The sequence below is a fragment of the Maylandia zebra genome, linkage group LG5 (genome assembly GCF_041146795.1).
Source record: "Maylandia zebra isolate NMK-2024a linkage group LG5, Mzebra_GT3a, whole genome shotgun sequence".
NCBI lineage: Eukaryota > Metazoa > Chordata > Actinopteri > Cichliformes > Cichlidae > Maylandia > Maylandia zebra.
In genome coordinates this window covers 9278969-9305573 of record NC_135171.1, presented here as the reverse complement: position 1 = coordinate 9305573, position 26605 = coordinate 9278969, and the positions used below count along the sequence as shown (strand labels likewise).

At 41.9% G+C, this 26605-nt stretch overlaps 6 protein-coding genes across 9 annotated transcripts in view; 3 read left to right on the top strand and 3 right to left on the bottom strand.

The window, feature by feature from the left end:
- The window catches only part of LOC143418577 (solute carrier family 41 member 1-like), a 149667-nt gene that overhangs the window by 37508 nt on the left and 85554 nt on the right, over positions 1 to 26605 (top strand). The gene's annotated exons all lie outside the window — the stretch shown is intronic.
- On the top strand, positions 514 to 1498 carry LOC143418576 (uncharacterized). Its single transcript, XM_076883693.1, has 2 exons — positions 514 to 668; positions 757 to 1498. The coding sequence occupies exons 1-2, from the start codon at positions 635 to 637 to the stop codon at positions 1242 to 1244; spliced, it is 522 nt and encodes a 173-aa protein (XP_076739808.1). The 5' UTR covers positions 514 to 634; the 3' UTR covers positions 1245 to 1498.
- ift52 (intraflagellar transport 52 homolog (Chlamydomonas)) lies at positions 1470 to 6518 on the bottom strand. 2 transcript variants are annotated; one of them, XM_004559930.4, is made up of 14 exons: positions 6422 to 6518; positions 5971 to 6138; positions 5545 to 5632; positions 5265 to 5394; positions 5093 to 5168; positions 4868 to 4939; positions 4659 to 4785; positions 4486 to 4569; positions 4319 to 4387; positions 3929 to 4083; positions 3762 to 3849; positions 3532 to 3640; positions 1782 to 1927; positions 1470 to 1706 (listed from the first exon to the last, which is right to left on the bottom strand). In XM_004559930.4, the coding sequence occupies exons 2-14, from the start codon at positions 6087 to 6089 to the stop codon at positions 1665 to 1667; spliced, it is 1305 nt and encodes a 434-aa protein (XP_004559987.1). In that variant the 5' UTR covers positions 6090 to 6138; positions 6422 to 6518; the 3' UTR covers positions 1470 to 1664. The 2 variants fall into 2 exon arrangements, with proteins under 2 accessions (XP_004559987.1, XP_076739807.1); XM_076883692.1 differs by lacking the exon at positions 6422 to 6518 and having other exon boundaries at positions 5971 to 6415.
- Positions 8515 to 12991, bottom strand: srsf6b (serine and arginine rich splicing factor 6b). 2 transcript variants are annotated; one of them, XM_004559927.5, is made up of 6 exons: positions 12766 to 12991; positions 11908 to 12050; positions 10503 to 10624; positions 9997 to 10199; positions 9763 to 9825; positions 8515 to 9332 (listed from the first exon to the last, which is right to left on the bottom strand). In XM_004559927.5, exons 1-6 carry the CDS (start codon positions 12870 to 12872, stop codon positions 8954 to 8956), a joined length of 1017 nt encoding a protein of 338 aa, XP_004559984.1. In that variant the 5' UTR covers positions 12873 to 12991; the 3' UTR covers positions 8515 to 8953. The 2 variants fall into 2 exon arrangements, with proteins under 2 accessions (XP_004559984.1, XP_004559985.1); XM_004559928.5 differs by having other exon boundaries at positions 10503 to 10621.
- On the bottom strand, positions 13208 to 17132 carry acot8 (acyl-CoA thioesterase 8). The gene is made up of 7 exons (XM_004559926.3): positions 17118 to 17132; positions 16808 to 17031; positions 15767 to 15903; positions 15335 to 15560; positions 14355 to 14512; positions 14073 to 14264; positions 13208 to 13499 (listed from the first exon to the last, which is right to left on the bottom strand). The coding sequence occupies exons 2-7, from the start codon at positions 17005 to 17007 to the stop codon at positions 13381 to 13383; spliced, it is 1032 nt and encodes a 343-aa protein (XP_004559983.1). The 5' UTR covers positions 17008 to 17031; positions 17118 to 17132; the 3' UTR covers positions 13208 to 13380.
- Positions 16709 to 26605, top strand: part of phactr3b (phosphatase and actin regulator 3b) — a 61561-nt gene continuing 51664 nt past the window's right edge. Inside the window, exon 1 of one of the 2 annotated variants that reach the window (XM_076883691.1) lies at positions 16709 to 16849. Coding sequence is in view for 1 of the 2 variants with exons in the window: in XM_004559923.4 (XP_004559980.1) it covers positions 19485 to 19593 (109 nt within the window). In the remaining variant the exon portion in view is untranslated. Of the gene's footprint in view, positions 16850 to 19333; positions 19594 to 26605 lie in introns of those variants that run through there. The other variant, XM_004559923.4, reaches the window with a different exon arrangement.

Genomic DNA, 26605 nt, shown 5'->3' with positions numbered 1-26605 from the left:
TGTTTAGATATTGTTACATAATAAAACAGTAAAACAGTAAATTTAGTTTGAAAAAACACGATTTTTCTACTAGAAAATTTCAGACACTTTCACATAAATATTTTTACTTATGAAGTCATTTTAATTTATTTTTGTTTGTTTTTTCATATTTACACTTTTAACTAAATATACTTTCTACCATTTCCTTCCCAGAAAATCTATAGTATGTTTGTGAACAGCTTTTAAATAATACAGTGCTTATTAGACCACCACCCAGTGTAAGGTTTATGCCACAGCTGCCTTAAATTGATAGTACTAGTATTCAAAAAGTATTTTTTTATGTTTCTGTATTGGTTAGGCCACCAGTATGTGTGAGCTCTTTAATAAAAATTATATTTTTATGCTAAAAGATTTTTTTAAACAGCATACAAAAAAAATAGTTTTTAAAAAGTTTAGTGATTTTGTTAAAATTACAGCCTTAGATATAACCTAACAGATTAGTGCTCAATAAACCACAAGTAAATTAAAGGGCCTGAATCTGTACAGGGCTGACAGGTCCACCTCCTTCTCCCACTGATGATCTGCAGCTGGGTCAATTAGCAAGTAGCTCCAACAGCTTAAAAGCCAGCTGGAGCTCAGGCAGCCCTGATTAAACATGGAGACAATGGAGAAAGTGTTTGTGGTCAAAGGTAAGAAAACTGGACTGAATTAGACGTGTTCATTTGCCTCATCAGGTGATTTGTTTCTGAATTCTGTCCAACATGTTTTACCTTTTAGATATGAAAAGCTTTGAGTGCTCATCTCCATCAGAGCTTGACAGGAAGTTTTATGGGGAACAGAGTCTGCTGTCTGCACTGTCAGTGGAACAACTGTCCACATCGAGGGTGTTGAATGACACGACAGCTGATGGATTGGACACCAGGCCGTCTGTTGGAGCCTCTCTCTGCCTGTCCTCTGACACCGCCTCCCCCTATTCAGGGTTTTCAGTGAACACCATGAACACTCATGAAGCTGACGGCTGCTACCTGGCCGTCCCATTACTGGGGAAGTCCTCCACTCCCCATATGCTCCTTCAGAAGCCAAAGCAGCCAGCTTGTTTTGATCAGTCATACAACGATCTCACCGCCTCGCAAATGTCATGGGACGTGTCTGTGATCAAGTCGGAGAGCAATAGCCCCAGATTCTACGTGGAGTCCTGCACTCTGGAGCAAACGTGGAGTCCAAAACCCTCACAACAAGAGTCACTAGCTGATGTTTCGCCCTGATGTGGCTAAAATTAACACTTTACAAGGGAAAAACGTTAGATGTCAAGTGTGATGTGTACTCCCAGCCTCTTAACACCCTATGTCCAAGTTACCCCCTGCCCCGCCCTCAAATCTGTAGTTTGACATCATGTTCTGTTTTTAAGGGATCCATGTGAGGACTGATGCAGAACAGTTTGCCTTTTTAATAATCATATCAATGTTTTAACTACAAAAATATTTTCAAAGCACTGTTAAATAAAGGGTATAGAACTTTATTTGCTCTGGTATATTCTTACAATGAAAGACAATACAAAGTTATAAAATGTAGCTGTACATGTTCTGAAAAGTGTGGTTACCGCAGTCCCTCCATTGTAACTGTGTGCTCATAAGCTTTCTAATTTCAACAGGGACGTATCGAATGTTCAGGTTTCTTGAATCCAATCACAGCGGAGTGAACCGGGCCTCCGGGTCCACATCGTGTTCCTGCCAAAAAGTGAGGAAAGTCATTATTGGACAAAGCCTTTAGATACAGGAAGATGTAGTTATGAACACACTCACCTGATTTAGTTTCTTGAACTCTACAACCTGGAAGAAAATGTGTTCCAAGATGTGCTTGGCATCCCTCTGCTCTTTATCCAACTTAGAAGTCACTCCGAGAATTTCACCACATTTCCGGACGTAGAATTCAAGGTCATCGTCTGTACCTGTGAACACAACCAGTTTAATATCAGGATGAGTACGATTAACTGCCTGCTTCAAAACCGGCAAGTTCAGAAATAAACTTAGTTTAAGGGAGATGTCTGGGTAAAGTGTACAAGAGGTGGGACTAGGATGATCAGATTTAGACTCATGAGCAAACATTTAACATGTAAAGAATATCAGTAGCAGGAGGATTGAAAGTTGCATCCCACCTGACGGGAGGTATCAACAGGCCTTTTTAGACTTGTTTACAAAAACAAAACACTACATTTCCTATTATTTGTAGTACTTTTATTCATATTCCATGAACATTTCATTCACTTTTGGTGATTTGTAAATTTAAACTTTAAGTAAACAGAAAAATATCATGAAATGCTAACCTGCAGGAGAATTATGACAACATTCTTCAGACATTCAATAATTCGATTAAATTTTATTTATATAGTGCCAATTCACAGTCCCCTATATTTTATTGTAAATACCCTACAATAATAGAGAGAAAACCCCAGCAATCAGATGCTCCCTATGAGCAAGCAACTGGTGACAGCGGGAAGGAAAAACTCCCTTTTAACAGGAAGAAGCCAACAGAACCAGGCTCACGGAGGGGCAGCCATCTGCCACGATTAGATGGGGTGAGGGGAGGACACTGTGGAAGTAGAGTTAGGTAGCTGCTCTGCTTCGTGTTGCCACATGACACTAAAGATAACAACTGTGGAGGAATTGGCTGACTTTTGAAGTGTCCTGTCTTATATATAATATATATGTTGAACAGAAGAGTCTGTTCAGTGACAGGTTGCTTCTCCCCAAGACAAGAACTAACAGACTTAAAAACTCCTTTGTCCCACACGCCATCAGACTGTTTAACTCCTCTCTGGGGGGGAGAGGGAGGGGAAACAGGAGGACAAAGGAGGGGGGAACAACTAAGCTGTAGTGCCTCTTCACCTCACTGTGCAATACCTTTTGTGTAATACTTTTGTTAATAGTCAACGGTGCAATAGACCTCAATACTTGAAATGTGCAATTCACTTGTATTTTTATTTTTTATTCCTATTTATTCTATTTATCCCCTTCGTATATTTTATTTATATTTGTCTCTGTATTTTTGTGTGTGTGTGTGTGTGTGTGTGTGTGTGTGTGTGTGTGTGTGTGTGTGTGTGTGTGTGTGTATAATATTCTGTAACTTCTGTCGGTGCTGTGCTTTTGGAAACCGAATTTCCCAGAGGAACCCACCCGAGGGATTAATAAAGTTTTATCTAATCTAATCTAATCTTTTAAAACTAGGTCCAATTAAAAGATAAGACATAGGTTAAGTCTTAATATGTGATGCAAGAGCTGAAACTGCTGTGCAGTCCCACGTAAAGAGGGACACCTGATCAACCTATATGAGATACAGGATGACTACTGAACTGCTGTGAAAATAACCACCAAGCTTCTCACATTAGCTTATCACACATCATTAGTCTTATACGTGATAAGTAGCAAATGAAAGTCAGTTTAATGTGGAATCTCACTGCCCTGGACATGTAAGTCCTCACATACGCCTCCATCAAATGATATCTAGAGGGCTGCAGTGCATGTTTGGATGCTCCATTAGCAATTCTGAACTTACACTTATTGGTGAGCTGTGCCAGACGCACTTTCTCCGACGAGAATGTTTCGTCTAGATCGAACAGATCCAGCATGGGTGGAGGCAAATCGTTTAAGGCAGGCGGAAAGACCTGAAAGACAGGGCAGCACCTACTTTTGGCTTCAAACTTGTGGGACTTTAAGCAAAAATGTCATCTTAAGATTTCAGTGAAATCCTTTGTACAGAAAAACCCCAGGGGGAAAAAAACTCACAGCAGGCTGAAGCTGAGGCAGAGGAGTTTCAAACTGCGGTGCAATCAGCTGCAGCGGCTCAGCTTTCACATTAAGCTGCTTGTAAGCACTGCAAACCAAAGATCTGTTTTTAGCTTCGAAGGGAAACAACAGCGTTTGGACTCAGGGGAGGGTGACCGATTTCTCACCTGATGACTTGGGGTAAGGTGTCAGTCGACAGATTGAACAAAGACATATCAAAGAGAGAGGTGAAGTCCCGTGGGTTTTCGTCTCCTTCTTGTAAGCACACTCTGAGCTGTTCAGACAAACAGCCAGTGTCTGGCAGCATCGTGTAATCTGTGATCTGGGGGACAAAAAAAAGGACAAGAAGAAAAGAAGAACCTTGGCTCATTAAAAAAAAAAAAAGAGAGAGGGAGAGAACACAATTAGAATCAGAATACTTTATTGATCCCTGGGGGAAATTATTTTTTTGTTACAGTGCTCCATTATAAACCAACATTAAGACAAGACAGACAATACGCTAACTAAGAATAGGAATGGCTAGGAAAGCCATTCTGCCATGCACTCTTCTTCCTCACCTCTGGGTCTTCGGCATCAATCTGATTCAGCTGAATGTTATCGGTCATGAGCCACTGAAGCACAACGTCCTGTGATAAAAGAAAAAGTTTCATTTAAAGGAGCTTTATTCTAGAAAGATCATGCTTTTACCTTTACCTAATAAATTACACAAAAAAAGTGGACTTACCATGATTTTACTGTTCTCCTCTTTGTCTATGTATTGATCACTGAACATGTGGCAGGAACCCAAGACAGCCAGTTTGCCAGAATTCTACATTTAAAAAAAAGTAATCTCCATCTTACCACATTTCTGACCATATGGTTAGAAAAACAAAGTTGTTACTACACTGTGCCTCTGACCTTGCCATGATAGAAAGCCACGACAGGCCTGTTGAGGGGGAAGCAGACGGAGCCCGTTGAAAGAACAGCCACGGCCGGCTTCATCACGGTCAGTGTGGCACCGTACGGGTACACAAATGTGAGCGCCCTGCACAAAGAAAGACAACAGCTCAAATGTGAAGTCTTTCTCTTTAATACAGAAGATGGAGGTGTACAAGATTGAGACTCACTGTGCATTGTTTCCAACATTTTCATCTTCAATGATTCCTGTGACCACTTTTCCAGCAGCACGGCTGATCTCCCTGCAGAGGAAACAGGCAACTGAATTGATAGTTTGGCATGTATCAGCATACAGATGAAATTAGATAAATCTTAGATTATGCCAGCATAAATTTAGGCTAGAACAATCTGGGACTCTGTGAAATATACATAAAAAGAGAAAAACACTGGTGAACCTGTTCAGTACACCATTGGACACAAGCGCCTCCTTAGGATGGAAGTATTTGTAGTACACATTCCTCACCACAGCATCTTGGATGAACAAGATGAAAACAAATACAAAGCATTTTAAAAACAGCATGGGCAATGTTTGCATAGCTGTTTTTCCAACAAGGTTTCAATACGCACCATTGTTGACCATTACTCCGAAGTCCTCCAGGAGAAAATTGATGTTTGTGTCATACTTCATTTCTCCTCCTTCACCGAGCATGACCAAGATATTCCCTCCTCCATCCAGGTAGACTTTCAGCGCCTCCATCTGAAATAAAAGGAAATAACTAATGTGAAAATGTGTTTGCGGTTGAACAAATGAAAGAAGCTTAAATATTTTGGGTGGCCCTAAGCCTTGTAGAATTTTAGACTGCTTGGAAATTAGCCTTCAAATAACATCTTTTCGCCCATACATCACCTCTGACCCTGTGAACCTCTCCCTTGGACCTGCAGTTATCCACAACTTGACACTCTTCAGCTTATCCAAGGACAGCTCTTCTTTTATGCTACAGGAGACAGCACAGATTTTGCATTTGAGGTTTTGAAATTGCTGCAGAACTATGCGAAAATGTTGGTTAAGCTTGAGAAAAATGACAAAGTAAAATATAACTCAGTAAACATACTAAAGTGCTTTATTAAGATTATTACCAATACGTCCCATTTTATTATTTTACTTTACTATACTTACTTACAGAGACGAATATTCTAGCCTCCTATGTCTATATGCTTGCTTTGTTTACCAGGTCCACTGTATCACATTTACATTTAAGAGCATGTCTTAGCTGATAACTAGAGGACTTGGTACTATTTCTCTCTTGTATTTAATCGTCCCCAAACACCTTACCTTTGGATTTTCCACTGAGCTTTTAGTCTCTTCTGCATGGATTTGTAGCCATTGTTCGTAGTAAAAAGCTCTCTTTTTGAAGCATTGAAGACCACGCTGTTGCACTGTTCCTTCTCCATTATTTACCAGCTTCAGTCACCAAAGTTAGTGCTCTTATCATCCACACACCTAAAAGACGTTAAAAGCCCAAGTCAGACTTTACCATTAGTCCAGGGCTGCTATTCGCCAGCTGTAATTAGCATAGTTTTGGGTTTGCATCCACCGTCGTGTGCTAAAATGGTGTTAGCAAAAAACAGCCAAGAAGCTCGCTAACATTATGGTTAGCCGTGAAGCTAATAGCGAGGTGTTTTCGCTTCGTTTCACTAAAGACTGCTATGGTAACCTGTCAACTGTAGCACTCTGTTTTCCCCTTATGTTAAAGCCCAGGTTTACATTATTAAATGTTAATTACCTCAAAGCGCTCTTAGAAGCGGTGCATTATGGGAAATAATGGTAACCAAGGGCGCTAACAGCATAGCAACTGGATAGCGCAGAGCATTGTGTCAAAGCAACGTACGGTTAAAACAGCTTTTCAGCGCGTTTGTTCAGTAAGCATCACTCCAAGGTCAAAATATTTGCACTTTGAAGTGCTAGATAAAGTTAAAGGAATGTTCTGTGGTTTAACGATGGTTTTTATACACAGAAAAACTTACAAACAAGTCAAAACTTTAAAGGTATTATTTCATCCCTGTCTATTAGTGCCATCACGGTGCATACACTAGTGCGGCTGATCCCAATAACCAACCAAGTATGACAGGAACTAAAGGTCTGTGGTTCAGATGAGGTGTGGGGACCTTCACCAGATGTGCCAGCAACTCTTACATTTGAAGTATATAAGTAAAGTTGTAAAAGAGGCTCACACTCATTCCAAAAAATATATTTTTTTAGTTATGGTAAATGGCCTGTATTTATATAGCGCTTTTCTAGTCCCTAAGGACCCCAAAGCGCTTTACATATCCAGTCATCCACCCATTCACACACTGGTGATGGCAAGCTACAATGTAGCGTCCAAATGGCTGCTGCCACCCTGGGGCGCACTGACAGAGGCGAGGCTGCCGGACACTGGCGCCACCGGGCCCTCTGACCACCACCAGTAGGCAACGGGTGAAGTGTCTTGCCCAAGGACACAACGACCGAGACTGTCCAAGCCGGGGCTCGAACCGGCAACCTTCCGATTACAAGGCGAACTCCCAACTCTTGAGCCACGATCGTAGTTATGATATCTGTTCCTCCAGTCTGCCTTCAGCACAAAAATATCTGCCTTTTCTGGAAGAACTGGAGTCAGGATCTGAGAATGTGTGTGGGACCCTGGAGGCCAGCTGGTGAGTCTGTAGGAGGAGATGGAGTGGTGTTCCCCCTCGGACTCTGCTGCACAGGGGTAAAAAAAGGTGTCATCAGCTGCTCTGAGTGAAACAATCCCCTGACTGCGATATGAGGAAACTCCTTGGACCCCGTAACCAGGTCAGGGTAAAGGGAGAGGAATAGATTGTTCATAGAGTCCAAATGGCTGCTGTTTAAAGGATGGTTCCTCAAGTTTGTGATGAAAATCTGACGTACGAACATCACACAACTGTGGGATACTGTCTGTTCGTGACTTGGACAGGGGGAACAAACTGTAGCAGGATCAGCCTGGTATTATTTGTATCCCACTGTAACTTTACTGTATAAAGAGCTAACATCTCCAAAATTTCAGGAGTAGTTAGTCATTATAAGAAGTGTTTATGAACTAAAAATCAAGAATGTGGGGTGCTGTTTGTCCATGATTTGGAAAGCCCAGAGCGTGCTCCCGACGCTGGGGAAACAAATTCTGCCGTGGATACTTACCTTGGCATCACTGTTGTGCAGGTGAAGCCAAAGACAAGATAGGCTTCATCATATTTTCTAGTCTTTGGCTTGGAAACATATTTGGCGTTACTTCATCTTCTGCTTTGCGTTTGTGTGGGAGCCCCCCCACACACACACACTTTGGGAACAACTGTGTTACTGGGTGGTTGTGGCCTATGAGGTGAGTCACATTCGCCCCTAAGTAATGAATACATTTCATACAAATCATCTACTGATGGAAATATTGGCAGTTCCATCCCTGGCTGCTCCAGTCTGTATCCCAAAGTATCCTTGGGCACAATACTGAACACAAGTTGAATGTGGGAAAGAAAGTTAGAGAAGGAAAACGTTAGATAGAAAGCCCTTAGATGTAGGAAGGGTGCTTGTATGAATGTGTGTGAATGACGCATGTTGTATAAAGTGCTTTGAGTGCATGAGTAGAAAAGTGCTATATAAAAGTTCATTTTATAAAGCAGTTGCTTATTGCTATGTGATAGCCTCTAGCAGATTTGGAGGTAGACTCCAGGTGCCTTATTCGTGGTAAAACAAGAGACAGATTTATCTGTGAGGATTTCTCTTTCTTTTTTTCTTTTTTTTTTTTACAAACTAGCTTCAAATGAATGAATATTAGTAAATAAAAAAAAATTAAATAAATATTGTTAAACATTAACAAAAAACAGCAGAGCTTGTTCTTTTTATTCTGTTATTTTATTACAATATAACATTACAAATAAATGATGTAGACTGTTTAAAAAGGACTGGGGACTTTAAAAGGCAAACAGCTAAAAAAAACAACCATCACAAACCATGCAAATGTATTCATTACAAAAGTATTAGTTGGGACTGAAAAAATATGAAGCAACTTTCGCTGCTGCTGTCAGCGGTTCGACTCAAATTGTACATTTGGACTTCACTAAAGAGAGAAATACTGTCACGTAAAGAGTTTCATCTAATAACTATTTAATTTAACAGAAAATACAAACGAAGAAACAAAAAAAAAAAAGACTGTCAAGAAAAGACAGATTTATAGATTCCACAGCCTCCCAGTTTGTGCCAGAAGATTGAAACCTTTCTGCTTCTGTAAACACCTCAGACAGGCCTGAGATTGTCAGAGATCCAATCAATCCTGCGAGGCCGATCTGGATCGAGAGCGAGACTTGGAGCGGGAGGCGGAGTGCTTGGCAGGGGACTTGGATGCCTCCTTGCTCGGGGGTGATTTGGAGGTATGTTTCTCTCCCCTACTCTCTGAACGGGACCTTGATCGGCTTCGTGACTTCTTACTGGACGACTTCTCCTTGGAACGACTCCGGGATTTGCGCGTGGCTTTGACTTTGGATGAGCTCTTGGAGCGAGACTTCCGAGTGCTGCTCTTGGAGGGACTGTGAGATTTGCGAGTGCGAGACTTCTCTGGAGATTTAGAACGGGAGTTCCTCTTGGATCTGGAATGCGCCTTCCCCTCTGACCTGGAGCGAGATCGCCCTTTGCTGCGTGACCGAGACCTGCAACACACACACACACACACACACACACACACACACACACACACACACACACACACACACACACACACACACACACACACACACACACACACACACACGGAGAGGAATAATTCATCACCAACTTGGTCTGGTCCCTGCACACCATCAACTACCAGGTTTCAGGACTGAGATGTAGTAAACAATCACAGTAACTGGGTACTTTGGCTTTCTCTGACACCATATTTCCTTAATAACATGACAAAAACATGACTTCCTGCTGCTGAAAAGTTTAAAAAACTGAACAGATGAAGAAGCAGTCCACATGAAAATGACAAATGGGTTTGCCGTCTTCGTCAAAGTGGAACCACTAAAATTAAAACGGCTGCTGAAAAGACAAAAAGCTAAATATGCTTAAAGCATGAGACAAAGCCATTCAAACGTAACTGACCGTGAGCGGGACCTGGACGAGCTTCTACTTCTGCGGCTGTGAGAGCGCCGTCTGCTACGAGACCTGTGGGTTCGAAAGTAAAAATAACTTTAAAGTGGACGTGGAAATCTGCTCACCACCAACATTACGTGTTAAGTTTAAAATAATCCTTAATTATGCTGAACAGCAATTACAGATAAAACATAAGAAAAGTGAACAAACAATAAGCATGAAAAAAATATAAGCCTCACTTACCTGGATCTGCTGCCAGAATATGAGCGTCGGCGGCGAGGTTTGTCTTCCACCAGACGAATCTTCCTTCCATTAATATCAGTGCCGTCCAGTTTTTCCAGAGCTCGTTTCATGTCTGAACGGGAACGAAATTCAATGACGCCCTCGTTGGCCCGTCCTTTATGAGCGTCAGCATAGGTTACTTCACCCGCCTGCCTCATAAAGTCCTATGACACAAATAAAAACATGACTCTGAAAATGACTGTGGCTAGTTGTGGATGACATGTGGCACGTTAGCTCTATCTACCACTGGACATTATTAAGCTGTTCCCACACAGGAAGCAATTTGCTTGTTGCACATCGATTTGAAACTGAAGTTTGGTTGTTCGTGTAGCAGCTAATCAAGTCTCAAAACAGACCTGTAGGTGGTTAGGTCCAGGCTAATTTTTCTTTCTTGCAAGGGCAACTGCCATCCTCTGCTGACATGCAGAGGTGGTCAGGAAAAGGAGACAGGAGATACAAAGTCTCACCTTAAGGTCCTGCCAGCTGCACCTGCTGGACAGGTTCTCCACAATGAGGCGGTGTTCAGTGCGAACAGGTGGCCCGTACTTATCCCTGCCGGTGCGATTCCAACTGCTGTAGCCTCCACCTTCAACAAAGACAGAGAGACTAACATTTCATTCAAGGCCAGAAAACCTCAAAAAAAGGACCAAACTGGCCTAAAAAGATTTACTAGATCACTGCAGACTGAACCTCTCTTGTTTTTGTTCTTAAACCTCCTTCAACTATTAATTATACCATCAACTAATACCTGTGAACCTGTCTTAATTGTGTAAGTGAAGGGGATTAAAGATGCCAGTGGTTTTTAGTATAAATCCCAGAGTCCTATTGATTGTTTTATATGTAGACAGGGATCGCTTAATTTAGCATTTAAAGAACAGAGAAAATGTGCAGCACCCTATGCCCTGTGGACAAGGAATAAAAACCACTTTATTAAGAATTACACAGCAGTTCTTCTCCTTTAGTTGTATTTATTAAACAGCTACAGATTTGCCTAAATATACAAAAAAAAGGATTTTTTATTCTGTCCTTATAAGACACATCTAACGCCTCTTTTTTTCTTTTTATATACTGGGAATAATGTGATGCTTGATTCTTGCTGTTGAAGCTGTTTTAGAGTCTACAGTTTAAATATAAGGTAAGGCTCTTTCTAAATTTCTTATTTTCTAGTCTTACTGTACAATAAAATATGCCTTGTTCTGAACTCTATCCACTTGAAACTCAATGACACAAACATGAAACCTACCAAACTCTTTTACTACAGAGTACAGGGAGCCAATTCACAGGCTCAAACGCGTGTTGGCTCGATCCTCTGCGACATGTCTTGCGTCAGTAAAACCAACAGGATTCCTCACCATCACCCTGGTCTATTGGAAAAGGGTGCTGTCATCACGGCTTCCGGTTATGTCAACCAATGGTCAAAGGGCAAAGGTCACACACACATTTCAAGGGAGAAAACCCAGGCCAAACAGGTCAGGCAGTCATCGTTACCCTCATTGGACTCGGACCCAGCCCGCAGTGGACTCTTTCAAATTGAAACATCAAGCACTGTGTTAATGTCGACTTCAAATTGAATACATCGTAGCTTCACAAGTCTTACCTTTTCTTTAATCACTGTTACTCATTGGATTTTAATACAGTTCTCTTTACACAAAGGCACAATGGATTTGAGTGCTAATGGGAATAGACGTGTAAATTAGCAATGTGTATGGCAGGGCATGTCACATGTGTACAGGCAGCTTCAGTGAAACTCATTTAATTCTTTGCTTCAAGAGTCAGTGCAAGTGTAGCTCACGTTAGTTAGCACAAACGTGTAAGAACCCCACGTCTGTATGACAATCATGCTTTGCTCTCAATCAGACGTGTTCAACTTACTACGTCCCCCATAGCCATATCCGTCTCTCCTGGGTCCACGGGCATGCTCGATAACGACCCGCTCTCCACAAAGTTCCTTTCCATTCAGCTCATACACAGCATCATCAGCATCTCGCATGTCCTCAAACTCGACAAAGCCGTACCTAAGAATCAGTGTGCAGGAGTCAAAACAATGGCAAACACTAGCCATTAATATCATTACCAATTAATGCAAATGATTCATAATTAACTCTAAAGACTGTCTAATATGGTAAACTTTTAATCAGCGGCTAAGAGAACTGCTTTCCAATTTAAAAATCCTGGTGCTCCTGTCAAACTTTACAAGCAAGGGAATAAAGGGATTTGGGAAGCTATGGCAATTAATCTAGGAATATTTCTGTAAAGTTTATCATAGACTCTGACTCTATCTGATCTGATTTGGTAGTTATATGCAATCTATTTCTCTAATACAGCAATTATCTAAAACTTACACTTAACTATTATATTTGTGCTCAGCAGCCTTTCTGTTTTGTAGGCATATAACCAGAATACAACCAGCTGGCAGCCAGCTGATAGAGTCCCCTTGTTTGCGCTCACTGACAAATTCTCATTTAAACTGATGATTGACCCTGTAGCGTTTCCCAAGCAGCTAGTGTAATGTTAGCGAAGAAAAATTAGCTAAAAGTACCAAAAGCAGAGCTTTGTAAAACTTAAATGACAAAAGACAGGACACTGTACCGCAAATTCAACTTTTAGCTGACATTAGCGCGGTTAGCACCGCACACTGTCCCTACTAGGGCATCAACTCTCGGGGTTAACATTAAAATAACATCAAGCTAGCTCACTAGCTAGCAGCTAAGAAAGATGAGACGGTCTTACCCATTTTTCAGGTCGATCTCTAATAATTTGCCATAGCCACTAAAAAACCTTTGAATATCTTTCTCTCGAACATGGTAGCTAAGTTTGCCAACATAGACCCGAGGCATGCCTGAAAATATTGGGCAGAACAAGTTAAACACAACTTGTTTGGAGCTACACACAGGCCTAGGCGACGCTCGAGGTTAGACTTCCGGAAAAAACAACTTCAGAATAAAAGCTGACGAAAATGTAGGCACAAAGTACACACTTCAGTTTTGTGTGTGTGAAGCTTGTACATAAGACCTGTGCGGTACCTTCACACTGTACATGTCTCTTTTGACTTATGTGAATATTCAAGTCTTTGCCTTGATAAGGAGAATTTCCTGTAGGAATATGAATGAAGGATTGAATCATGTTTATGTGTGAGAATGAAGGCATTTCTCAAACAAATGACAAGCGTGCATCCATTACAACTATTTTAGTCTTTATTGACGGAAAATACATTTATTAAAAAAAAAATTAAAAAAAATCATGCTTTCATATATTAATTTTTAAACGTTTAGAATTCTTTTGCTAATCATATAATTAGATTATACAAATAAATTAGGGTTTCAAAAGGAAACACATAAAGTATCCCTATAATTTGCTGGGCTCAGTGACTGGTTTCACTCTCAGGACACCCTCCTGGGAACATGAGGCAGCCAGCATCCCATCTCTTCTCCACATTCGGCCCTGCACCAGTCCCCTGCTGCTCCCTGTAGGGCACAAAACAGAAAGTCATTTCAGGAATGGACAAAAGGACAAGCAAAGCATAAACAAATACAAAGTCTTTGAAAGTTAGAACCAAATACACAACAATCATCATCACTGATGATGGTACTCAAAAATACTACTGTTACATTAATACTACTTAAGATAAGATTTTATTGGTTCCACAACGGGGAAATTTCAAGGTTCAAGGTTCTTTATTCGTCACATGCATAGTTATGGGGTGTAACAATAATCATGCACTGATGAACTATCTATCTATCTCCCATGACAACAAATTATAACAAAGAAAAGCTAAAAACAATATTTAATCTAATAAAAATGAAACACATACCATGTGTTCCCAGGGACAGAAAAACAAAGACTGCTTTTCAAACGAGTTCAAGCTACTAGTTTGAATAATGCAGGACATTACTTGTGGACTTTGTTTCAAAATAAAAACAAAGTGCTTACCTAAGAAAACAGTGAAGCTGGAAACATGACCGGTCATATTCTGATGTTAAAAACATATGCTTTACTGTGTTCTGCATTCGTTCTTGAGATGTGACCAACATACTGACCTGCCCATGGGCTCTCACACTCGTACAGCATCCACTCATCACTGCGGAACGTGCTGTGGAACCACATGGAGTGGTCGAGCGAGGCGGCGAACTTGGCCCTGTACTCTGGGTAAGGCAGCAGCACTGTGCCCAGCAGAGCAAAGTCTGACACATAAGCAGCAACGCAGCAGTGTAGCTTCATGTTACCTTCCCCTACGCAAACACACAACAAAAACAGCTTAGCATGTACCATACGTCTTACTCTGATCTCAAACACGAGGCAGGATGACAATGATATTTTACCAATATGTCCTCGTGCTCGCCCCCAAAACAGCCTTCTTGGTTGCTCTGGACCCAGTCTGTAAAAGTGTGCTGGGTTGACTGGTTTTATCTCAATGGGGACTTCATTAGCCAGCAGTTTTTTCAGGCCTTTCTTTGCCTCCTCTGCCAGGTCAGGTTTACTGCAAAACAACCCACAGACAGAGAGAAAACACAGTTATATGTTTGCTTTATTTATTCTAACTGCAGTTCTTTAGTAATGCATAATAGCAGTGTTAGCAAAACTGTTGTTTTAAACAATAATAATAAGTTTTACATTTTTTGATGTCTATGAACTTCAAGATTTTTGACTTCAAAAATAAAATGCTAGTGTGGTTTCTCCTGATTAATGATCCTAATCCATGAAGTTTGCATAATAAATAAAGTGAAGTTTTATATGATTATAACTAAAGTGAATACAAAAAACCCCACAGGGTACCTGAAACTAGACAGATGGATAATGACAAATTTAGCAGACTTTATAGCTGGACTCAGATATTAGTGTTGTAAACAACAGCTTAACCAACAGTTAAATCTAAGTTTTAATCAGCTGATATGTGTCGTAGGAGAAACAACACAATCTGGACTTGTCAAAGTGAAAAAGCTCTTGTTTCTTAGCACTTCCTCTCAGCTCCTTACCGTACACGCTTGCAAACAAAGACACAATGCAGAAAGAAAACAGTGAAGCTGGAAACATGATTATAGATGATTATATAAGTTAAAAAAAAAAAAAAAATAGAAACTAAAGCGATCTGCAATAGTGTCGTTCACAAGACTGCTCCTTGGTCACACACAAAGTTTTGGTCAGTGTGACTTTAGAGGCCATTCTGCCTGAGGAAGCCTCAAAGGTGCCTAAAATTTACAGAAAACAGTGACTTGGAATGTTATTTTATATAACTTTAAGCACAATGTGGATCAGACGAAGGCACAGTCTAATCCACAATAATAAATAAAGTCAATGCTACCTGAGGTAATGGTGAATAAGTTCCTCCACGGTGAGGAGGTCTTCAGGCGGAGGGACCACTGGCATGGGGAACTGGTGCTGCAGGGGGCTGGGCTGCAGTGTTTGGAAGGAGGCTTGGCAGATTAGTATGGGCTGTCCATGCTGGATGGCCTTCACAGAGCGCACGGTGAAGCTGCGGCCGTCTCGTGTGCGGTCCACCTGGTAAAGCACCGGAACCTTCGGATCACCTGGAAAACACCAAGAACAGTAAAGTGCTATCATAACTGACTGAAAATGAAAACAGGTGCACATTTGCTTGTACAGAAAAAGAAGAGGAGATGAAGCTATTTAAGCCAATCTGTATGCTGTCTCTTTCTCTCTGTCTTTGCTGACTTCCAAATGGATTCTTTGTAATGTTATTCTTTCATCACCGAGGAAGTTCAGCTCATCTTACCTGCTCGGACAAAGTAGCAGTGCAGGGAGTGGGCGTACAGGCTGTCGCTCACAGACTTGGCCGCAGCCACCAGGGCCTGGCCAACTATCTGACCTCCAAACAGACGCTGAGTGCGGGGCACCCAGTGGTGGGTCCCCCTGTGGGAACAGAGGATACACTGCTGAAAGGTAATCAGGCAAATGCTTATAAAAGGTGAACTGAACTTACCACAGGACGTAAAGAAAATTTGTGTTTGGTGGATTATTTTATTTATATACCATTTGAAATCCTGTTTATTTCCCCTTAAATGGTGCCACATTTGGATCTATCATCTTTCGCCTCCGTTGATGACAAGCATTGCTTTTCCAGTGAGGGAGACGCCGCCCCACACCATCATACTGCCTCCACCAAAAGCTGGTGCAGCAATCAGTGTAGTGTTCTCTACATCTTCTCCACACTTTGACCCTATGATCCCGTTGCTGTCGCAGAATATGAACTCATTGCTGAACATAACTTTCCTCCCAACACGTTCTCATCCCAATGTCTAACATACCGACGCAATGTGCCAAATCGTCGGCATGAGAGCCAAATATTCCACATAACAGGGAGCGCATCCCCTGTTATATGGAATATTTGGCCTTAAATTTGGAGTTGGTACTAGGGCTCCATCCAGATAATGCGGCAGCTTGGTTTTGTGGAAAACAGGCTTGAAGTTGTCCTATGCATACTTTCAATAAAGGCCATAATTTCGTTGTACATGTACAATGACAACAAATGCCTATTCCATTGATTCCTAATCAGTCAAACGTGGCGTGCTTAGAGCAGACACCTGCTGACCGCTGTAGGAGGGTCCATGCTCACAGGTGCTGCTTGCTAATCAGGAGCCAATCAGGTCCCTGGTTGTCAACACCTGTGGTACCAGAAGCTCAAAAAGAGTCAGCAGCAGATAGAGAAGGTTTGGGAGGTCGCTGCCTACAATGACGTGTTTTAAATATTACCTTCCTGTTGTATACCGAGCGGGGACCAGTGCACATCAAACAGCGAGCTGCAGTGGAAACTTACCGGTACAGGTCGACATCCAGCTTCTCCAGGTTTAAAACGCTGGTGAGGAGGACGCTTTTCAGGTCCTGCTGATACTGAGAGTTACGGCTCTGCGAAACTTCATCTTGTTCTGATTTCAGTGCCTCATTAGCTTCCAGAATTTTGTTTTTATCGATTAAACCGCTATTTTCATGACATCCGGCGAGTTCTTTCTCCGCCATGTTTGTTTGGAAACTTCTTCTACACTGTAAAAGGAAAAAATGGTGAAAAGTTCATAACTGCCACCTAGCGTTGGGACAAAACACAGACATTTACTACTACCATTAAGTACCAAAGTTTCTCAGCACTTGAATTGGATCCATTTATTTTGCACTTTTGCAAAGACACGGATCGGGTATAACATTATGAACGCCTGACTAATATTGTGTTGGTTCCCTCTTTTTGCCCTGACCCATCGAGGCATGGACTCCTCTAGACCCCTGAAGGTGTGCTGTCGTATCAACACTAAGGTGTCTATATTGTGATTAGAAAATTAACCACCTGACTGGTTCACTGCATATTTGTGCAGCGTTTATATAGCAGGTCTTCCTTTACATTGTTAATGTTGTAGTGTGTTATCATTGGCATATGGCAAAATATGTAAATGAGTGTCTGAGAACAACATGTTTATTGATTTGAGTTTTACTCTGACGGCATTTTGAAGGGAACGTCTTAATAAGGAGGAAACAATACGTCTCTTACTTGTCGAGGAGTTATCAGTCTTCTTAGCTGTGCTTGAAACAGTCAGAGCAGAATAATGATTTTCCTTTACCAGTCATTCTGGTCATATTATGGCATTTACAGGGATGGCGTTAGGGACACTCATGGACAGTTTAAAGTATTTACAGTTGGTTTACTGTTTTCATTTCTAAATTTGGTAAGCAGTCACAAGATAGTAGGTTTTAGTATACATTCGCAAACAGTTTCCAGACCTTTACAGACTGTTGTTAAAGAAAATTAGATAAATGAGAGACTACACAGTGTTACCCTCTCTAGAGGGATTTGAGACTGCCATCAAATTCCAAATAGTCTTTAACAAAAATTATTTAAACACTTGACATACTTTGTATTGTGAATAAAATATGAGTTTTTAAGATTTGCAAATTGCATTGTTTTATTTACATTTTACAGTGTGCAGTGTCTTTGTACCTTTCATCAACTCAATAAATCCAACTATCAGCTTTTTATTAAAATTTGTCATCTGTTTGTGGTTTTAAATTAAAATTAAATTATTAGTTAAATTTTAGTTTAGAAATTCCATAAAACTGTCATCATTAATTAAATATCGTATATACAGAAATCGAGCAGCAGGCCAGAGACGCAGAGATGACTATCAGGAAATGTGCATCATCTGTGTTGAGTCAGCGACATGTATCCACAACTCTTCAAAAGCTGTACCAAAAGAACAATTTTCTATGTGTGTGCAGTTAACCTGATATTTAATCTTTTCAAAAACGATTTGTAAAAAACAAAAAGGTTCTTGCTAAATGTGAAGACTTTGTGCACTGTTGCAATCTTGAGTTGAAACTGATTTTTTTTTTTTATGTTGCTGTTGACTTTGACTTTAAAGTGACTGATTGTTTAAGGTTGACTGTTTTTGTTTTTGTTGAAAAAAAAAAAAAAAAAAAAAAGATTTGTTCACTGCAGGAACCATGACTGAGTCAAGTCTATAAACTACAGTTTTCAGTGCGTCATTTGGGAGAAACATTTTCCCAAATGTACTTTACATTATACCTGCATGTTGTTATGTTTTTGTTTTTTTTACTTTCTGCTTTGTTGATGGAAATGTGTTGATAACATGTTATACTCATAAGACCAACCTTTTTAATACATAATCACCAGTGATAACTGCCATTTCAAACCCAAAGCTGAAGTATCTCACATGTAATAGTGTTACGTCTGTGTTAATGACTTTGGCCATGGCAGTGAACTGAAAACGATGTCTCTGGCACTGATGTCAAATTCTGACTGCTATGCACTGCCTCTCCTCCTTATATTCAGATGTATTTGGTGCTTAAAGTGATTCAAGCGTTGATCTGAAGTATTAAGGAGAGAACAGCGCAGCAGACTTCAGAGGGATCGAGCAGCACAAACTATGAATTTAACCAACATTGACATGGTTTGCATGAACTGGACAGAAGGCTGAAACCAAAGCATGGATTCAGACGAAGATTCCATTAAGAGGCTGCCCATTTTCAGCTAATACCAAGCAGGCCATGACTCTGATGCTACCTTCAGAGGCTGTAGGATCTATTGCTTTCAAATGTGGCCTGATATTTAAGACATTAAAGGGCAAAGAAAAAACACTAAAAGGCACAAGCCTTTCTTACCAAATTGCACAAACCGGGACTGCAACAGAGGACAGATTTAAATGGAGTTCTTTATTATATGAATTTGAATCAATATTGCGCTTTCCTAGTTTTATTTACCACTCAAATTCACTTACTACCTGTTAACGTTGCTGATTTTGCGAGCAACACCTGAAGGCGCCATGATGCTGCGCGCGTAATGGATTTCCCCAGCGCTGCTGCTTTTCGGGGACCAGGAGCTGCAGCTGCAGCACTCCGACCACATTTAATCCGCACCACCTCTTGATGCCGGTGACCTTGGCTGACGGAGATCGCCCCTTTCAGTCTCGTGTCGCCGTCTTGTTTTCACCATGGCATCATCGGATGGGCTGGAGGAGGACTGTGTGTTGCAGCGGGGAAGATCTCAGAGTGACCCGAGCAGCATCACCGAGGTCCGCCTGGGTGAAGCGCACAGAGCAGGTAAGAGGAGGGGGGCGGTAATCCGACTGCTTGTTGGACATGTGTCAGCTGTCTCATTTACTGCTGCTTCACGCGGTCGACTGGGTAGGCGTGACATCACGGAGTCCGGGCTCGCCCGCATCCAGTCACGCAGACTGCACCCGTGGTGGTCCCACTTCATTTGTGTGCTTGTGTTGTAAACGTGCGTCATTTACTACCCAGTGCTCGCTCTGGCTGTGAGAAGTAGGCCTTCTGTGTGGCTGCCTTTAAAATATCAACCACACCGTAATGAATCAGGCTATGATGGGTTTTTTCCCCCACTAGTGTCATGCAGGTCATATGTAGAGTCCCCCTTTTTAAGCATTGCACTGATTTTATCCCAATAATGGCATCCAGACTTGTAACATCAGCTCCTCATTGCCCAAATCTCCTTCACATCATCAGGCTGTGACATCTTTGAATAAACACGATGTCATGATGTAGAACTGGGTGTTCTCTCTCTCCTCCCCCTCACTATTCTCGCTCTCTTATTTCTGCATTTGTGAACGAGGTGTGTGCTTGCAGCATGGGGGCACACAAGTTGCTATCACACATGGACTGCAGTGTGTTGAGCCGAAGCTGACGAGAGTGCTGGTTGTGTATTTGGCTGTTTCCATGGTGATCTAAATGGCAGAAGGCAGCGCTTGGCTCTCCAACTGTGAGACGACATGGTGTTTGTCTGTCTGCTCCACACTGGTGATGTACAGCAGCCAGCAATTCAAAGCGAAATGCCACTTAGGCCGTGAGTTGTGCTTATTCGTGAGGTGGGATTCGCAGTTCCACCGGGAGTCTGTGGGAAGGCGTTCACTGTTGCTGTGTAGATGTGAAGCAGGAGTCATAAAAATGTTCTGCTTTCAAAGGTACTGAGCGACAGACTCATGTGAAAGTGAGTTGATTATTTGCAGGCTGGAAGCACAATGCTGTTTGTTTGCCAGCAGTACATTCAACTGGTTTCAGGTAAACGGCAACCTCAAGGTCCGAAAACTGAAGCCAACACGGAAGTGCCAAACACTACACTTCCTCTAATGGCCACTAGAGGCTGGCTTCTGGAATGAGTCAATCCTCAGATGATAAAATGTACAACTTTACATGTTTACAGCCTCACACTTAAAAGCTTTTGGCCGTTATGAATATTTCCCCTTTGTAACAGCTGTGTGGAGGGTGATTTTTCTTTAAAAAAAAAAAGAGTCATCCATCTCGATACTGTTAATGCTTAAAGTTAAGGGTGTGGCCATTTTGATTGTTTGCTAACATGGGCAGCTAGCTGGTTACTGAAATGAACTCTTGGCCATATTTATGGTGGTACCTTGCCCCTAACCCCTCCACCACTCCACAGTGATTATGCATAGAGGTTTAAACCATTTTTTTCCTGCACCAGGCCATGAACATGGCTTTTAATGCTGTGAAGTTGGGCATTTCAATGAGGGAGTCCTTGGGGTTTGACTTGCTTTTGGAGTCAGCATCAAGTTGCCATTAGATGAAATGCTGTCTTTGTATGTTCTGCGTTGGCTTCATTCCAGAGGCTGTTGCTCAGTGGCTCCAAAAATCCAGAAATATTGCATGGCATCATTCAAAATGGCAATGTTGGGACTTGGAAATACAAATTCCAAAAGCAATGCGTGCCTACATACACCCATCTTTTATATACGGTCCATGGTTTCACAGCCAAAGTGATGAGTGCAGACATTGATGCTGCTGTATCTCTACAAATAAGAGGCTCAGTTACTGAATCACAAGTGTGGGGGTTGCAGTATAATGCACATGACAGGATTCATTCATCTTGTGGCATGCATGCCACACTTTCATTTTCACCAGTGTGTGATGTTACAGTCTGTTTGAACATTGGACTCCTTCAGCTGGCTGTCTTTAGAGAAGGAGAGCCACAGCAATGCTGCAGAAAAGGATGTTCAAGTTCTCTCGCTGGCGGCGAATACCGTTGTGTTCATGCCTTCGGTTTCTACTGCTTGTCACGTTGTTGTGGTTGTTATAGTTACGTAACAGCGTTGGTGTATATGTGAAACTCTAAGGCATCACTGGCAGGGTTGTCCTGTCATATGCCGCTTATTACCATTTTTATCTAAATGTCAAATAGGCTCAGATCTCATTTCATCTCATCTCTGAAGCACTGTGGCAGATTTCTCCCGAAAAGCTGGACATTTCCAGTGCAGCATTAGACAGACAGAGCTCAGGCAATGCAGCAAGTGCAAACCTGCCTGTCCTGTTCCTCCCCCACTTCTCCATCCCCTCAGATCGGTGCTAACCCTTTCCGAGCCCCCTACTGCGGCTTTGATCCTTCTACTTGAAGAATCCTATCCATTAGAGGGGAGGGAAAGGGGAGTGACAGATCACTGATGGTGGTATTATCACAGCACCCAGCTGGGCAATGTCAAACTGAATCAGCTGCACAATCGACCGGACTTAATACAAATGACTTCTTACAATGTAAACATTTCCTCTGAATTACAAGGTTGTAACCAGAAATGGAAAATCACTTGCCATTTGTGCTTAGTCCTCACTCAGTGCTTTTAGCATCTGTTAAGCACTGAAGACTGATTTAACCCAAATACTTGTTACCCTGAAGTTTAAAGGTTGTCAGACAGGTCTTTGCTTTACCAACTAGTCAGCAGGCTGAGAACAGAACAGCATGCCATGTATTAAAATCTCTCCCTATGGACTTCGTTAAGTGGTGATAAGCAGCCGCCTTGATCAGCCCATACAGGTTACATCATTGTCTCTGCTAGAGATGGTGCAGAACAATATGTGCCGCCAAAAACATTGTAGCCCAAAGGTGGATTCAAATTCACATTTTGGCATTTACACTAAGAGTCAAAAATTTGGACATACCTTCTCATTTAATGTTTTTTCTTTATTCCATATTGTAGATTCTCACTGAAGGCATCAAAACTATGAATGAACACATATGGAATTATGTAGTAAAACAGCCACCCTTAGCTTTGATTCCTGCTTTGGACACTCTCGGCATTCTCTCGATGAACTTCATGAGGTCGTCATCTGAAATGGTTTTCCAACAGTCTTGAAGGAGTTCCCAGAGATGCTGAGCACTCGTTGGTCCTTTTGCCTTCACTCTGCGCTCCATCTCATCCCAAACCATCTATATTGGGTTAAGGTCAGGTGACTGTGGAGGCCAGGCCATCTGGTGCAGCACTCCATCACTCTCCTTCTTGGTCAGATAGCCCTTACACAGCCTGGAGGTGTGTTTGGGGTCGTTGTCCTGTTGAAAAATTAATGATGGTCTAACTAAATGCAGGATGCTGTGGTAGCCATGCTGGTTCAGTGTGCCTTCAGTTTTGAATAAATCCCCAACAGTGTCACCAGCAAAGCACCCCACACCATCACACCTCCTCCACCATGCTTCACGGTGGGATCCATGCACGTGGAGACCATCCGTTTACCTTTTCTGCGTTGCACAAAGACACGGCAGGTGGAACCAAAGATCTCAAATTTGGACTCATCAGACCAAAGCACAGATTTCCACTGGTCTAATGTCCACTCTTTGTGTTTCTTGACCCAAACAAATCTCTTCTGCTTGTGTTTTTTTTCTTAGTAGTGGTTTCTTAGCAGCTATTTGACTATAAAGGCCTGATTCACAGTCTCCTCTGAACAGTTGATGTAGAGATGTGTCTGCTACTGGAACTCTGTGTGGCATTTATCTGTGCTCTAATCTGAGATGCGGTTCCTGAGGCTGGTGTGTGGAGGGGTGTGGTTTGTGGCTCGGCTGCAGAGGACGTGTGGAGTGAGGTCCCAGTGTGGTGTTAGGGGGGAGGCTGACTTGCACACCTGACCTCCATCATCGAATCATGACTCCTCTTTAAAGGATGTTGCCAGACAGGAGGGGAGAGCGGTGTGGCAGCTGGTAAGCTGCTCAGACAGAAAGTGCCTAAACGTATACACAAGAAAACGCATAGCAACGTGCAACACTGTGTGTGTGGGTTCTCATTCGTGCCACGTGATGACTCGGATGAATGTATCCTCAGCAGCAGAGGTGGCTCTTGGTCTTGCTTTCCTGGTGCGGTCCTCATGTGAGCCAGTTTCATCGTAGTGCTTGATGGTTTTTGCGACTGCATTTGGGGATGCATTAAAAGTTTTAGCAATTCTCAATTTCCCTTTAGCTCTACATTTTCATTTTACAGTTTATATTGCTTTTAACTAATCTTGCTAACCGACTAGCTCACGAAATGTTGCATATTTCAAAAGGTAGTCAGTAAATTAAAATAAAATAATGCAGACTTACATACAATAGGCTATTCATATTAATGTACAGAATTCACCTGCTTGCTGCTACTACTGCACATTCACCCAGTGTATATACTATATGTATGTATATATATATATATATAATGTTCTTCCTCTACACCCCCCCCCCCCCCCCCCCCCCCAATTTTTGCACATGTCGAGGAGCGTGTCAGGCTACATTTCACTGTGTGTTATACTTGTATAACTATGCATGTGACAAATAAAGAACCTTGAACCTTGAAATACAAAACTAAAATAGTTTAGTGAGACAAAACTTGCAATGTGTATAGATAAGAAAAGGTTTGCTAGCTGCCTAGCTTAAAGCAGGTAGCATTGTTCAAAATGCAGGCTGAAAAACAATAAATAAAATAATACAGAGTGTTCTCATATAGTTTTCCAATGCTGTGATCAATTGTCAGCAGTGTTTTACAGTTTACCAGATTTACTACCTGCAGTCTAACAGCTGAAGCTTTTTGCTCAACAGGGTTTATTTTTGTAATATTATGAAGCAAGCTGCAAGCAAGTACACACACATAATGTCAACATTGATAATGATAATATATATGATACAGTATTATCATTAAATGTTAGAATTGAACGTATCTTATTAACTGTATTAAGACAGAAAATTCTTTAAGTTAAACGAAGTATTCATTTATGCCAAATGTACTGTTGCTTGTGCACTAAAGATGTGAAGCTTGCTGACACTGTAACATTGCCCTGTCCCTCCCTGCTGTTGCCTTTAGCCTGCAGGAGCCTCTTCCCATGCTCCCCTCATCTCCCTATTTGAGTCTCTGCTGTTGTACTAATCTGACATGCTGCTCCGACATCAAAGGCTTTCTCCCTGGACTCCTCTGCTGTTCTCGTACACTGCACCCCACCACCATCACACCGCCGCAACCCTCGGTTACTGATGGGCCTCAGTTTAGTCCTCGCATTCAGTCAGAGGCGATGGCGGCAGCCTGATGAGAAGATTAGGATTCTTTTTATTTGAATTCCTCATGTTTTATTAATCAGGAAGCCTTTACATAAGCCGGTTTGTCTCATTCCATATTCACTGCTGTGATTGAGAGGACAGAATAGCAAGCCTGGCACCTGGCAGCTCACTCCTACATGCATGTTGAGCTCAGCGAGGAACGAGTGCTAAATGTCTCCACATGAGTCACTGCACAGCAGCTGCAGTTGGAGATGAGACAGAATAAAAGGTGTGCATAGCTGGAAATAGAAAACAATAAAGCAATGTCACTTCCATTGTCCTCATGTGTGTCTGTGGAAATGTCAGCTGTAACAACATTTGGCAAGAGCCTTGTCATAAAGTTTTTGGGTTTCTGAAATCCATGTTGTGAACCTGGAAGACGTTTTCTTGTCTTCACTGCATACTTAAATTTCCCCTCTCACAGTCTGTGTGAATTACCCATGGGTATGCGGCTTAGATTTTAACATGAGATACAGAGAAGCATGCAGCTGCAGACTGTTTACCCTAGGTCTATCAGCTAGTTAAAGGATACTTAGATTCTCAGTATCTTACCTTATGTTATTTCACTAATATGATTCTAATATAATATATGAATGAAACTTTGTCACACACAGTGATTGTTACCATCTAGTTGTTTTAAAAAAAGGATTTATTATAAATCACAATTCACGTGCAATGTTCAGTGCATATTAGGCTTAGTGGTCACCAAAATTTGTATCTCCAACTCACCACAAAATATGGAAGGAAGAATATGAAAAAGTGGCACAGGCTAGCAGATCAATAGATGGACATAGCTACCACCTAATAACACGTTTGTAAAGTGCTGATGTATTGACTACCACCATGTTGGGCTTTTTTTCTTTTGCTTTAAACTAGTACTGATTGCATTTGGTTTAGAGGTTGGCGTGCTCAGTTAAGAGCTAATGCCGGTAAGCTTAGCTGGAAAGATGCGCTGAACAGAAATCAGTACTTTCCTTCCATCTAATTAGTAATAACCACAGGTTGCAAATAAAATGCTGGTAACACCACAAACATGATTGAAAGGTCCAGTTCAGTGAATTAGTGGACGCAAACAGACAGCTGGTGGCTTAGCTGGCAAAGCAGTATTTCCAGTCTATGTCTATACAGGTTTACGCCATGTAGACCTGTGTCTACATGGCGTAAACCTCATTTTCAGAGCATCTAATATCTGCTATTATTTTTTTACCGTGCTGAATTTTGACTGCTTCTTGATTTTGATTGTTTTGTGAGAAGTTCGACTTCTCAGTTCAACTCAACATTAGGTTTATGGTTTTCCAACAGGTGGTAGTACATGGTACCCAGACCTTTTTAGTGCCTATTTGGCTGGGGTTTCAGGCGATCTGAGGCGATCCAAAAATGTGACATCAACAGACTGCATTGGCTAGTCAGTTGCATCACTCCATGAGTGTCTCATTCACAAAAATCTAAACCGCCATTTTTTTAAACCCAGTAAAGAGGGAAATCCATCCATCCATTCATTTTCTTCCGCTTATCCGGGGTCGGGTACCCGGGACAGCAGCCCTAGCAGAGAAGCCTAGACCCCAGCCTCCTCCTCCAGCTTGTCCGGGGGAACACCGATGCGTTCCCAGGCCAGCTGAGAGATATAATCTCTCCTGTGTGTCCTGGGTCTCCCTTCTGGTGGGACATGCTCAGAACACCAGGGAGGCATCCTTGTCAGATGCCCAAACCACCTCAACTAGCTCCTTTCGATGTGAAGGAGCAGCAGCTCTACTCTGAGCCCCT